The sequence below is a fragment of the Salvelinus namaycush genome, chromosome 25 (assembly GCF_016432855.1).
Source record: "Salvelinus namaycush isolate Seneca chromosome 25, SaNama_1.0, whole genome shotgun sequence".
NCBI classification, from domain to species: domain Eukaryota; kingdom Metazoa; phylum Chordata; class Actinopteri; order Salmoniformes; family Salmonidae; genus Salvelinus; species Salvelinus namaycush.
Window position 1 is genome coordinate 26594639 of NC_052331.1, and position 12925 is coordinate 26607563.

The 12925-nt window shown below is 47.6% G+C and overlaps 1 protein-coding gene across 1 annotated transcript in view; it reads right to left on the bottom strand.

The window, feature by feature from the left end:
• The window catches only part of LOC120019855 (ephrin type-B receptor 1-B-like), a 165925-nt gene that overhangs the window by 14178 nt on the left and 138822 nt on the right, over window positions 1-12925 (bottom strand). The window contains exons 10-11 of the mRNA XM_038963269.1: window positions 12311-12558; window positions 7290-7505 (exon numbers count right to left, since the gene is read on the bottom strand). Of these exons, the coding sequence (XP_038819197.1) occupies window positions 7290-7505; window positions 12311-12558 (464 nt within the window). The remainder of the gene's footprint in view (window positions 1-7289; window positions 7506-12310; window positions 12559-12925) is intronic.

Consider the following 12925-nt stretch of genomic DNA (forward strand, 5'->3'; position numbering starts at 1 on the left):
GAGGCAGGCCCTTCTACCGTTCCACTGTCTACAGGGCAATGGAGAATAGGTTCCACTTCAAACTTCAAAGGAACTTACATTTGACTCCCTGGAACTATTTCAGGCATCATTTCACCAAGTTCCCACATATTCTATGGCTATTTAATTAAATTAAATAGTCTAGTCGAGGAGTCACATGAGGGCTATCCTCCTCTATAGGACAAAGTTATTTTAACACACTTCTCAGGTGGTCTCAAAGTGGTATGAAATCCGACCTTTAATAAACGTTGTCTGTGTAGTCTTTGCAGTTAATATATACCTTCACATCGTCAACTTGATGACACCACCTCTGGAAATGCCCTCTCCCCTTGAGTAACTTCCTCTGTGGCCCCTAATGACTCAGGAGCCACTAGGGGCCCCTCAGGATCCACGCTGGGTTTAATTTATGTTTTTATCATGCATTTGCACATCTTTGTCAGGCTTTTCCAGTGGTTTAATATTAGACTGCGACCTTGGATTCTGTCCCCTTGAGATGACTCTGAGGAGGTTGAACATAGGCAATTACAGCTTACAGCACACTGAGACTCATCACATAAGAGATCACCTGGGATGTTTAAGAACGAACTGATGTGTCTCTTCTTGTGTCATTTAACAGTGTCACAGTGTTTTCTGTTCTCAGGAACTAGCATGCTGTGACCCTCTCTCTCTCTCTCTCTTTTATCTCTCACTCTCTCTCTCTGTTCTCTATCTCTCTGTCTTTCTCTGTTCTCCATCTCTCTGTCTCTCTCTCTTTATGTCTCTCTCTGTCACTCTCTCTGTCTTTCTCTTTTCGAGGACCCATTACACAAAAACTATAGAAGAATCTGACATCTGACTTAATTTGTGGTAGCTCGCTAGCTTACTAACTGACAGAGTGGCCAGAAACATCCCATATTGTCTACTGTCAGTCTATGAACTGGGGTGTTATGACAAAATCTTTGTCCCATATTAAACCTGGTTGCCCATTCAGTGTGCTATGCAGTGGAATACCATGTCTGAATCATGCTCTGCCCACACAGTGTACATCAATGCAGGCACAGATGGTGGTTCATCAATGCCCACCTCAGTCACAGATATCAGCCCGATCTGGCACACATGACAAGAGGTATAAATCAAACATGAAAACACTTGGAGAAGAAGCCATGTTCCCCCGCTTTGATAATGGAGTCTGGATGGATGCGTTTGTCAAGCACTTCCTGGTACAGTTTTCATTATTTTCTACAGCAATGTAAATACAATTTGCCTACAATCAAGAGAAGCAAAGAAGACCCCTTGGGTCATGTTCATAAGGGACTAAACAGAAGAAAACAGACTGAAAAAAACAACTAATTGTGCTTGTCCAATAAAATAACGCTTGTTTTTGTTTTCTGTTGTAAAACGTTTTAAAACGTTTTCCATTACGTGCTGTAATGAACACAACCCTCATAACAAATTAAATTGAATTGAACTGTTAGGGACATGAATGCTGCATAAGCTCAGGGTCTATATTGGTCCCTATAAAAGCACTCTTGAGAGCAAGGACATCCTGGCCCTTTAGACCAAATGGCAACTTTCCTCCAAGTTTTTCACTTCTTTACCCATAAGTCCCCAGTAACTTTGACCACATCAATATTTCACACAAGTGACAAACTTACAAGAGGCTTTGGGCTATATGCCAAGGAAAAGGAAGGGAAAGAGGAAAGGATGCAAATGGAAGACAATCAAACAGCAAAGGGTTTGATAGCGCCAGACGGTTAGGGTGGTGAAGCCATAGACATTAAAACCAGTACATAGTAGCGCTGACGTCATCCACATATTCCTATGGAAATGTCCCGATGGCACATGAAGCTGGAAGTATTTGAATTTGAAGCGTGCCATATTGCTGATTGAGGCTGAACGGCACCAAAGTATCGCTAAGGATCATGGTGAAAGTGGCAGTAACCATTTTGGTGTGAAAGCCCCCTAAGTGTCCATTCAACTATATTCACCCCAACTCTACTCTCTATCAAACTGCGTCTACCCTGTAGGCTGATATACAGAAAAAAGGGTTCTTGGACTGTCCCCGTAGTAGAATCCTTTTTGGTTCCAGGTACAACCCTTTTTGGTTCCAGGTAGAACCCTTTAGGGATTAATGTAGAACCCTCTGTGTAAAGGGTTCTACATGGACCCTAAATGGGTTCTACCTGGAACCAAAAGGGTTCTACCTGGAACCATAAAGGGTTCTTCAAAGGGTTCTCCTACGGGGGCTAAGAGTGTAGCCCAAAAATGCAAATTGGCCACATGAGAATCTCTGGTATTTTAACAGAATTCTAAAGCTATTTTTGCGCATTTTGATCTTGACGAGGGTGGCAAAATTGCTGGGACCGGGGCTGCAAAGCGTGCTGTGTGACACACCTAAAATAACATTGCGGGACTGCGGTTGGGTTTGGGACCAGTTCTTGCGGGAGCGGGTGGGAGTCGGATACGAAGTCGGCAGGAGCGGACGGGCCTGGTATGAAAAGCAGCGAGAGTGGGCGGGATGAAGAAAACAGTCCCGCGCAGAACTCTACATGGACGTACTCACACTTACACGCATTGACGTACCCATACACACACAAACAACCCTCTCAGTCTCAACATACATCGTGTGACACGGGAGGCATCTGCCCAACATACAACCACATACAACCACTCTTGAATCACAAATGCCAGCTCTCTCTACTCCTCAGGGCATTGGCTTTCAATACAATGTGTGATTGCATTGCACTTTCCAGTCACCAATCTTTTTCACACACACAACCTCTCACCATTAGCCACTGAAAGCCTTTCACATCTTTAACCACTAACACTGCATGGTGTGGAGAGCATTCAGCCACTTTACACACACACAGCAAAAACTGTGTGACACACCACTCATCACGTCGACACTGCCTGTCCTTCCTTGAGCCTCTGGGTCACTCAGGGAAAAGACTAGATAGATACAGTTAAAGTCGGACGTTAACATACACCTTAGCCAAATACATTTAAACTCTGTTTTTCACAATTCCTGACATTTAATCCTCGCAAAATTCCCTATCTTAGGTCAGTTAGGATCACCACTTTATTTTAAGAATGTGAAATGTCAGAATAATAGTTGAGAGAATTATTTATTTCAGCATTTTATTTCTTTCATCACATTCCCAGTGGGTCAGAAGTTTACATACGCTCAATTAGTATTAGGTAGCTTTGCCTTTAAATTGTTTAACTTGGGTCAAACGTTTCGGGTAGCGTTCCACAAGCTTCCCACAATAAGTTGGGTGAATTTTGGCCCATTTCTTCTGACAGAGCTGGTGTAACTGAGTCAGGTTTATAGGCCTTCTTGCTCGCACATGCTGTTCTATAGGATTGAGGTCAGGGCTTTGTGATGGCCACTCCAATACCTTGACTTTGTTGTCCTTAAGACATTTTTCCACAACTTTGGAAGAATGCTTGGTGTCATTGTCCATTTGGAAGACCTATTTGCGACCAAGCTTTAACTTCCTGACTGATGTTTTGAGATGTTGCTTCAATATATCCACATAATTTTCCTACCTCATGATGCCATCTATTTTGTGAAGTGCACCAGTCTCTCCTGCAGCAAAGCATCCCCACAACATGATGCTGCCACCTCCGTGCTTCATGGTTGGAATGGTGTTCTTCGGCTTGCAAGCCTCCCCCTTTTTCCTCCAAACATAACGATGGTCATTATGGCCAAACAGTTCTATTTTTTGTTTCATCAGACCAGAGGACATTTCTCCAAAAAGTACGATCTTTGTCCCCATGTGCCGTTGCAAACCGTAGTCTGGATTTTTTGGGCGGTTTTGGAGCAGTGGCTTCTTCCTTGCTGAGTGGCCTTTCAGGTTATGTCAATATAGGACTCGTTTTACTGTGGATATAGATACTTTTGTACCTGTTTCCTCCAGCATCTTCACAGGGTCCTTTGCTGTTGATCTGGGATTGATTTGCACTTTTATGCACCAAAGTACGTTCATCTCTAGGAGACAGAACGCATCTCCTTCCTGAGCGGTATGACGGCTGCGTGGTCCCATGGTGTTTATACTTGCGTACTATTGTTTGTACAGATGAACATGGTACTTTCAGGCATGTGGAAATTGCTCCCAAGGATGAACCAGACTTGTGGAGGTCTACAATTTGCTTTCTGAGGTCTTGGCTGATTTCTTTTAATTTTCCCATGATGTCAAGCAAAGAGGCACTGAGTTTGAAGGTAGGCCTTGAAATACATCCACAGGTACACCTCCAATTGACTCAAATTATGTCAATTAGCCTCTCAGATGCTTGTAAAGCCATGACATAATTTTCGGGAATTTTCCAAGCTGTTTAAAGGCACAGTCAACTTAGTGTATGTAAACTTCTGACCCACTAGAATTGTAATATAGTGAATTATAAGTGAAATAATCTATCTGTAAACAATTGTTGGAAAAATGACTTGTGTCGTGCACAAAGTAGATGTCCTAACCGACTTGCCAAAACTATAGTTTGTTAACAAGAAATTTGTGGAGTGGTTGAAACGAGTTTTAATGACTCCAACCTAAGTGTATGTAAACTTCCGACTTCGACTGTAGAGAGATAGATAGATAGATAGAACTATTGTAGTGCTAATATAGCTGTAGAAATAAGTAGAAAGAATAAGAGAAAGAAGGTAAACTTATGTCCGTAGTGTGAGCTCCAACCCCAGGGTTAACACTATGCAATTAACAGCATGTCCTCCAGCAACTTCCCCAGCACCTCTCTGGAGGCCAGGTAATTGGTCACCCCGAAATAGGAGGAAAACATGACAAAGGAAGGACAGGAAAATGAGGTGATTCATTTGCAGGAAGAGGAGGTTGATGGCAACGTAATTCACGGGTCGTCGGCGGAATAACATTTTCCTTATTCCCTCGGCCTTCGCCCGCCGCGCTGGCCTCGTTCTGTGATTGCCTTAGTGTTCACCTCGTAACCGGCGGAGGGAGGTCAGCGATTGAAAGGAGCTGCCGTGGCATTGTGGAGGCTTGGCAGCATGCATAGCTTAATTAGAGGAATGCACGAGAGACCCAAGGACCCCGACTCTCTGCCAAACATCTCCACAACTTCTCCCTTGTGGATAGAGAACATTCCCAGAACGTTCTCCCAGGACAGTCAGGACCAAGCTAGTGCTCAGACACGGTAAGGTCAAGGGGAACGCTTGAAGAGACTGTTGTGTGACTCTGGTTTGCTTATGGATGGAGTGCAAATAGCTGTTTATGTCTATGTGTTATGTGTCAGGCCTCTGGTGTCATAGAGGTCCTATCTCAATGGGAATACCTGGGTTGGGTAAAGGTTAAGCACAAAAACAGTTGCTGTGAAAGCAATGTGGCATTGCACCATATCTTTTTTTGAAAGGAGTCCATAATAAAGCCAAAATCTATCTATATTTTGAATCCCGTTACAGTATGAAACCCTTGAGATGCATCATCTAATATCCAAGAAGTCTTGTACATGAAACAGGCAAACATCAAAAACATAATCTATAGTCCAATTCTAACCTTGAACCCCTTCTGAACCTCTGTAGCATCAACAAGATTGACAGCCGACAGAAGGTGATCTTGTATTTCTTATTTATTTGTTGTTCAGGAAAAACACCTTTAGCAGGGTTTAACCACAGGGGTCACAGAGACCCAGGTCGGTCTGCCTTCCTAGTGGCCAATTCACTTCCCAAACCCACCAACAGGAGGTCACGTCCCCTCTACAAAACCTGTCACACTTCCCGTTCACACCTGAGACTCAGACACATTCAAGCACGCACAAGCACAGTCACGCATGTGCACACACACACACACACACACACGCGCGCACACGCACACACACACACGCACGCACGCACGCACGCACGCACGCACACACATGGTTGAGTTCTAATATAATCATCTTCTGCTCTCTAAATAAAGGTAGACGTGGGTTTGTATTGTTGTTGTCTTGTCCTTGATTTCTCAAAGATCATCTCCTATGTTTAGATAGATAAGAACTACATTTACTCTCCTATATTTGTACTATCTTGATAGCTGATGTTTAGATGCCTTACCACCTTTATTTTTAGAACATCTTAGAGTTTTTAGTTGTAAATTACTCATACATATTGGAAATATATTTTATTTCCTCATGCACAGTGTGTGCATATAAATTATTTGACAAAAGTTGCCCTCAGGCAGTTTCGTCAAAGCAGCGAGCCGTTTCACTACATCCTTTAAAACAACTGGCCTCACTAAAGAACAGACTCTGGTGTACTGCACCAGGCAGACTCACTGTATTCCCTCCGAACGGTCAGGAGCAACTGAATAATAAACCATTACAAATAACTCATTAGCAGTCGTTTCAAATGAAAGTCAATGCAGGTCACACACACTCACACAACAAGCTCTCATAACCTTGCACTGTATTCAGATACGAGAGTGTGAGTGTGTTGTGGATGACATCGAAAACAGAGCGGGGAGGAGATGGAGTCAGATACACCAGCCATAGTGTCTAATAATTACAAATCTGTACCTCTGTGGTGTTAATTAGGGGCCCAAACCCTTCCATGATGCCCCAGGAATAATGCATGATGAGCGGGGGAAGGGGACAGGGCGACCAGGTCCAGATCCCGAGGAGTGAGGAGGGACGGTGCGCTAGCTGTCAGTTTGAGGGGCTGAGATGCTCTTTGGTTTCCCTGCATCCCACGCATCCCAATGACAGAGGGGAGAGAGGAGTTCTTCCCCAGAGTCTCTGCACTAATGAAGATGTGACAGTCATAGTCCGTGACTAGTAGAAAGAGGGAGGAGAAGGAAGAGAGAAGGCTTGTGGAATGTAAAAGAGAATAGATGGAGGTAAGAGAGCGAGTGACTGAGAAAGAGAAAAGTGAGTGGCGAGGAAGACTGAAAGGAAATGCATGAGAGATGGCCTGACAGAAGTGCTGTAGTTCTTCTGATGTACCAGTTACCTCTATTTTATTCAAGCAGTCCTAGACACACACACAACTACTCACAACTACACTCACAACTACACTCACAACAAAAGGGCCATGACTAAGTGTGTCTAAAAACATACCAATGAATCACCTTCCTCCTCTATCATAATACGCCGAATGCCGGTATGTTGTTTGTTGACAACAATTGGAGGAGACACATCACAGTGGAGACACACTTCATAAACATCAATCCCAGAACCCTCCCTCTTCTATGTCGCCCGTCTTCAGACAGTCTTGTTGCTATGAACCAACCTATCCATTTCAAAACATAAAGGTGAGAAAATCTTTTTTGGGGGGTTCAGAGAGTAGGACTCACCAGAGAGCTGGTGTAGGAAGGGTCAGAGGTATCGTCCTGAAGGTAGCGCGAAAGTCCGAAGTCAGACACCTTGCAGACCAGGTTGCTGTTGACCAGGATGTTGCGGGCAGCCAGGTCTCTATGGACGTAGTTCATCTCAGAGAGGTACTTCATGCCCGCCGAGATGCCCCTCATCATGCCCACCAGCTGGATTACGGTAAACTGACCGTCGTTTTGCTGCAGGAGACATGGAGAGAGGTAGAGGGGGATTATTAGCGCCATGAAATTAAACTTGTCATCTACAGGCCTATCTGCAGGCCTTTCAGCTGAGATGTCGACAATAAACAAGCCATACTTCAATGAATTCTACACTATTTCAAAGTATTAGGCATGAAGATGTTCAGACCGGACACGGTTCTATTTGATTGCATTATTCTACTTGATTGAAATGCAATTGATTTAAAAACCGCAACAACATGACACTAACACAAGCACATTTTGCATTCTATGCTACAGATGTTGTGTGAGTGTCAGATTGTATAGAGACCATGCCTAGCCAACACTGTTCTGACACGAAGAGGCTGTGTTGCAAATTCCTTCCACGTCCTCTGGGATCTCATTCCCAGAATAGAAAAGCCTACGGACACATCCGTGTCACCACAGTCAGGAAGTAAGGGCACACTTTTGTACAAGATCTACCGTCACACCTACAGTACGTACAATAATCCATACACACAGGGTGTGACAAACAGCCTAACCTGCTGCCTATCTATCTCTGTGCGACCCACTTCTCCAACACAGCAAACTAGTTGTTTCTGAGTCTGTGATGGAATCATCAAGGCTTTACACATAAAGTGATTTGATCTTTAGATTTTTACTTTCACGCTGCACTCTTAGAAAAAAGGTGCTATCTAGAACCTAAAAGGGTTCTTTGGCTGTCCCTATAGGAGAACCCTTTGAATAACCCTTTTTGGATACAGGTAGAACCCTTTTGGGTCCAATGTAGAACCCTTTCCTCAGAGGCTTCTACATGGAACACAAAAGGGTTCTACCTGGAACCAAAAAAGGTTCTACCTGGAAGCAAAAAGGGTTATCCTATGGGGACAGCTGAAGAACCCTTTTGGAACCCTTTTTTTCTAAGAGTGTATCACACTATCGACACAGTCCCAGACAGCCCTTGTATTGCATATTATTTCCTATTTTACATCAAATGAAGGGGGACGGAATTCATTTTGATTCCCAAATTGGATTATTCAAACACGATCCTATCAAAACTAGTGGTTAGAGGATGTTTCTAGTGAAAATTGCACATCGTACATCACTGTTGGTAACACTCACACATGGGGGAGCTCTCTCTCTCCCCCCAACCCCTTCCTAGTTCCTCCCTGTGTCTCCAATGCTCAGAGGAGCTTTGACACACACTAACAAATAAGAGGGTAGGGTAAGATCGATGGGAACATAAGACGGATGTGGCGGCTAGCAAAGCCAACTTCAAAGGGCCCCTTTAAACCAGCATTAGAACAAAGTAGAGTAGAAAACCAATCCATGAGATGGAGGGAGGGAAGAAAGAAGGGAAGGAGAGAAAAAAATAAGGGTTGAATATTGATTAAGCTGTACACTCGCTCGTTCCGTCCAAGCTACAAAAGAGCGAGGGGATAGTCCATTAAGAGCTTGGGGCATGAGTGGAGAAATTAAATGAGGAGGACATAAGTTGGCTATTTCAGGAAGTCTTTGATGAGGGGAGGGTGGAATTGGGTTCAGTACATTCTCAAATCTACGATGAGTGTGCTCTGTAAGCCTAAGCCCTGTTGCGGGCTGACAGATGTACATTACATTGCCCATATACCATCAGCTGTAACTCATATTGGTTTTATCAAGCCACAAACATGCTGCAATGAACCAGTGCAGTCTTAGTGCAACATACACTGAGTATGCCAAAAATTAGGAACACATTCCTAATCCCACACGGGACTGTTTTCGGTTTGGTAACGTTTGTTGTTTTGTATCTTGAAGTGTTCTGTTTTACTTTCATTAAATAATGAACACTAACCACTCTGCTTTTTGGTCCTCTCTTTCTGTTAGCGAGGACAGCCGTTACAGAAACACCCACCACCAAAGGACCAGGCGGAGTTGGAGGCAGCGAAGGCAGAGAGGCGCTGGTATGAGGAGGCAGCGCGGCGACGCGGTTGGGAGCCCGAGAGTCAGACCCAAAAATTTCTTGGGGGGGGGGCACACGCGGAGTGTGGCAAAGCCGGGTAGGAGACCTGAGCCAACTCCCTGTGCTTACCGTGGAGTGAGAGGGCGTCGTACTGGTCAGACACCGTGTTATGCGGTAAAGCGCACGGTGTCCCCAGTACGCACTGGAGACCAGATGCGTTGGGCCGGCTTCATAGCACCCGGCTCGATGCCCAACCTAGCCCGGCCAGTGCGGCGAGGTGGAATAGCCCGCACTGGCCGGGCTAGGTTGGGCATCGAGCCGGGTGCTATGAAGCCGGCCCAACGCATCTGGTCTCCAGTGCGTCTCCTCGGGCCGGCGTACATGGCACCAGCCTTACAAATGGTGTCCCCGGTTCGCCAGCATAGTCCAGTGCGGGCTATTCCACCTCGCCGCACTGGCAGGGCTACGGGGAACATTCAACCTGGTAAGGTTGGGCAGGCTCGGTGCTCAAGAGCGCGTGTCCTCCTTCACGGTCCGGTATACCCGGTGCCACCTCCACGTACCAGTCCTCCGGTGGCAGCCCCCCGCACCAGGCTGTCTCTCCGGGGTCTCTCCCCAGTTGCTCCCACCTGTCCAGCGCTGTCAGAGCATTCCTCTTCTCCAGCGCAGCCAGAGTCTCTCATCTGCCCAGCGCTGTCTGAACTGTCTGCCTGCCCAGCGCTGTCTGAACTGTCTGCCTGCCCAGTGCTGTCTGAGCTGCCTGCCTGCCCAGCGCTGTCTGAGCTGCCTGCCTGCCCAGCGCTGTCTGAGCTGCCTGCCTGCCCAGCGCTGTCTGAGCTGTCCGTCTGTCCCGAGCCGTCGGAGCTGTCCGTCTGTCCCGAGCCGTCGGAGCTGTCCGTCTGTCCCGAGCCGTCGGAGCTGTCCGTCTGTCCCGAGCCGTCGGAGCTGTCCGTCTGTCCCGAGCCGTCGGAGCTGTCCGTCTGTCCCGAGCCGTCGGAGCTGTCCGTCTGTCCCGAGCCGTCAGAGCTGCCCGTCTGTCCCGAGCCGTCAGAGCCGCCCGTCTGTCCCGAGCCGTCAGAGCCGCCCGTCTGTCCCGAGCCGTCAGAGCCGTCCGCCAGACAGGAGCAGTCAGAGCCGTCCGCCAGACAGGAGCAGTCAGTGCCGTCCGCCAGACAGGAGCAGTCAGTGCCGTCCGCCAGACAGGAGCAGCCAGTGCCGTCCGCCAGACAGGAGCAGCCAGTGCCGTCCGCCAGACAGGAGCAGTCAGTGCCGTCCGCCAGACAGGAGCAGCCAGTGCCGTCCGCCAGACAGGAGCAGCCAGTGCCGTCCGCCAGACAGGAGCAGCCAGTGCCGTCCGCCAGACAGGAGCAGCCAGTGCCGTCCGCCAGACAGGAGCAGCCAGTGCCGTCCGCCAGACAGGAGCAGCCAGTGCCGTCCGCCAGACAGGAGCAGCCAGTGCCGTCCGCCAGACAGGAGCAGCCAGTGCCGTCAGCCAGCCAGGATCCGCCAGTGCCGTCAGCCAGCCAGGATCCGCCAGTGCCGTCAGCCAGCCAGGATCCGCCAGTGCCGTCAGCCAGCCAGGAACCGCCAGTGCCGTTAGCCAGCCAGGATCCGCCAGTGCGGTCAGCCAGCCAGGATCCGGCAGTGCCGTCAGCCAGCCAGGATCCGCCAGTGCCGTCAGCCAGCCAGGATCCGCCAGTGCCGTCAGCCAGCCAGCATCCGCCAGTGCCGTCAGCCAGCCAGGATCAGCCAGAGCCGTCCAGCCAGGATCCGCCAGAGCCGGCCAGCCAGGATCCGCCAGAGCCGGCCAGCCAGGATCCGCCAGCCAGCCAGGATCCGCCAGAGCCGCCCGCCAGCCAGGATCTGCCCCTCAGTCCGGTGCTGCCCCTCAGTCCGGTGCTGCCCCTCAGTCCGGTGCTGCCCCTCAGTCCGGTGCTGCCCTTTGGTATAGTGGGATTGACATGGAGGGTGGTTGTTAGGAGGAGGCCACAGGGGCGAGTAAAGAGGCGGACAAAGACATTGTTAAGGTGGGGTCCACGTCCCGCGCCAGAGCCGCCACCGCGGACAGACGCCCACCCAGACCCTCCCCTAGAGTTTTAGGGGGTGCGCCCGGAGTTCGCACCTTGAGGGGGGGGTTATGTCACGTTCCTGACCTGTTTTCTCTTGTTTTGTATTTATTTAGTATGGTCAGGGCGTGAGTTGGGTGGGTTGTCTATGTGTTGTTTTCTATGTTGGGGTTTTGTGTGTTCGGCCTGGTATGATTCTCAATCAGAGGCAGCTGTCAATCGTTGTCCCTGATTGAGAATCATACTTAGGCAGCCGGGGTTTCACGTGTGTTTTTGTGGGTGTTTGTATCTCGTGTCAGTGTTCGTGCCACACGGGACTGTTTTCGGTTTGGTAACGTTTGTTGTTTTGTATCTTGAAGTGTTCTGTTTTACTTTCATTAAATAATGAACACTAACCACTCTGCGTTTTGGTCCTCTCCTTCTGTCAGCGAGGACAGCCGTTACACTATGTCATGGAAAGAGCAGGTGTTCTTAATGTTTTGTATACTCAGTGTATATCATCATACTGTATAATACATATTATGTGAACAGAAAAAACATGTAAATAAACTATTACCACATTCACATTTACTATAAGAAACTACAAAAAAGAGGTGGTAAGCATTGTTTATAAATTATTAATAAGGCATAGTGGAGTGAACACCATCCATATTCCTGGGTCTATACTCATTAAGTGTTTTAGATTGGGAGTGCTGATCTAGGAGCAGTTTAGCCTTTTAAATCATGTTGAAAAGATTACATGGGACAGGGGGACCAGCTGATTGTGGAGCAGCTCTCATAATCTAAGGCACTTGATACACACACGTTCTATAACTCACCCTCAGGAAGGAATCGAGGGCCCCGTTCTCCATAAACTCTGTGACGATCATGACTGGCCGACTCTTGGTGACCACGCCCTCCAGTCTGATGATGTTGGGGTGGTCGAACTGTCCCATGATTGAAGCCTCGGACAGGAAGTCCCGCCTCTGCTTCTCCACGTATCCTGCCTTCAGGGTCTTGATGGCTACGTAGATCTCCCTCTTGCCTGGGAGCTTCAGACGTCCCTTGTACACCTCACCAAACTCACCTGGGGGAGGGAGAGGTGTGGTGTGTGGTTATAGAGCTAGATCAACAGTCTAGAGAGATCAAGTCAATATTAGACCTTGAGATTTCAGTAAATATAAATCCATTTGATTGCGCTAGTGGAATACCTCGAATCTGGCTCGAGAGGGACCCTATATGACCAGGGACCTTATACAACATGTATGTTGGACCAGAGTTAACAAGCAGAAGAGAGTTAGACCTTTGTGTTTTCAATAATCAAAAGTAATTGTCTCATTTGAGATCAACAGTGGGGCTATCTGGTTGAACAGCAGCTCAGAATCTGGGGAGGGCATTCATGAATAGAAGCTGCAAGAATAACAACACAACAAATTCACAGTAAATATCTACTA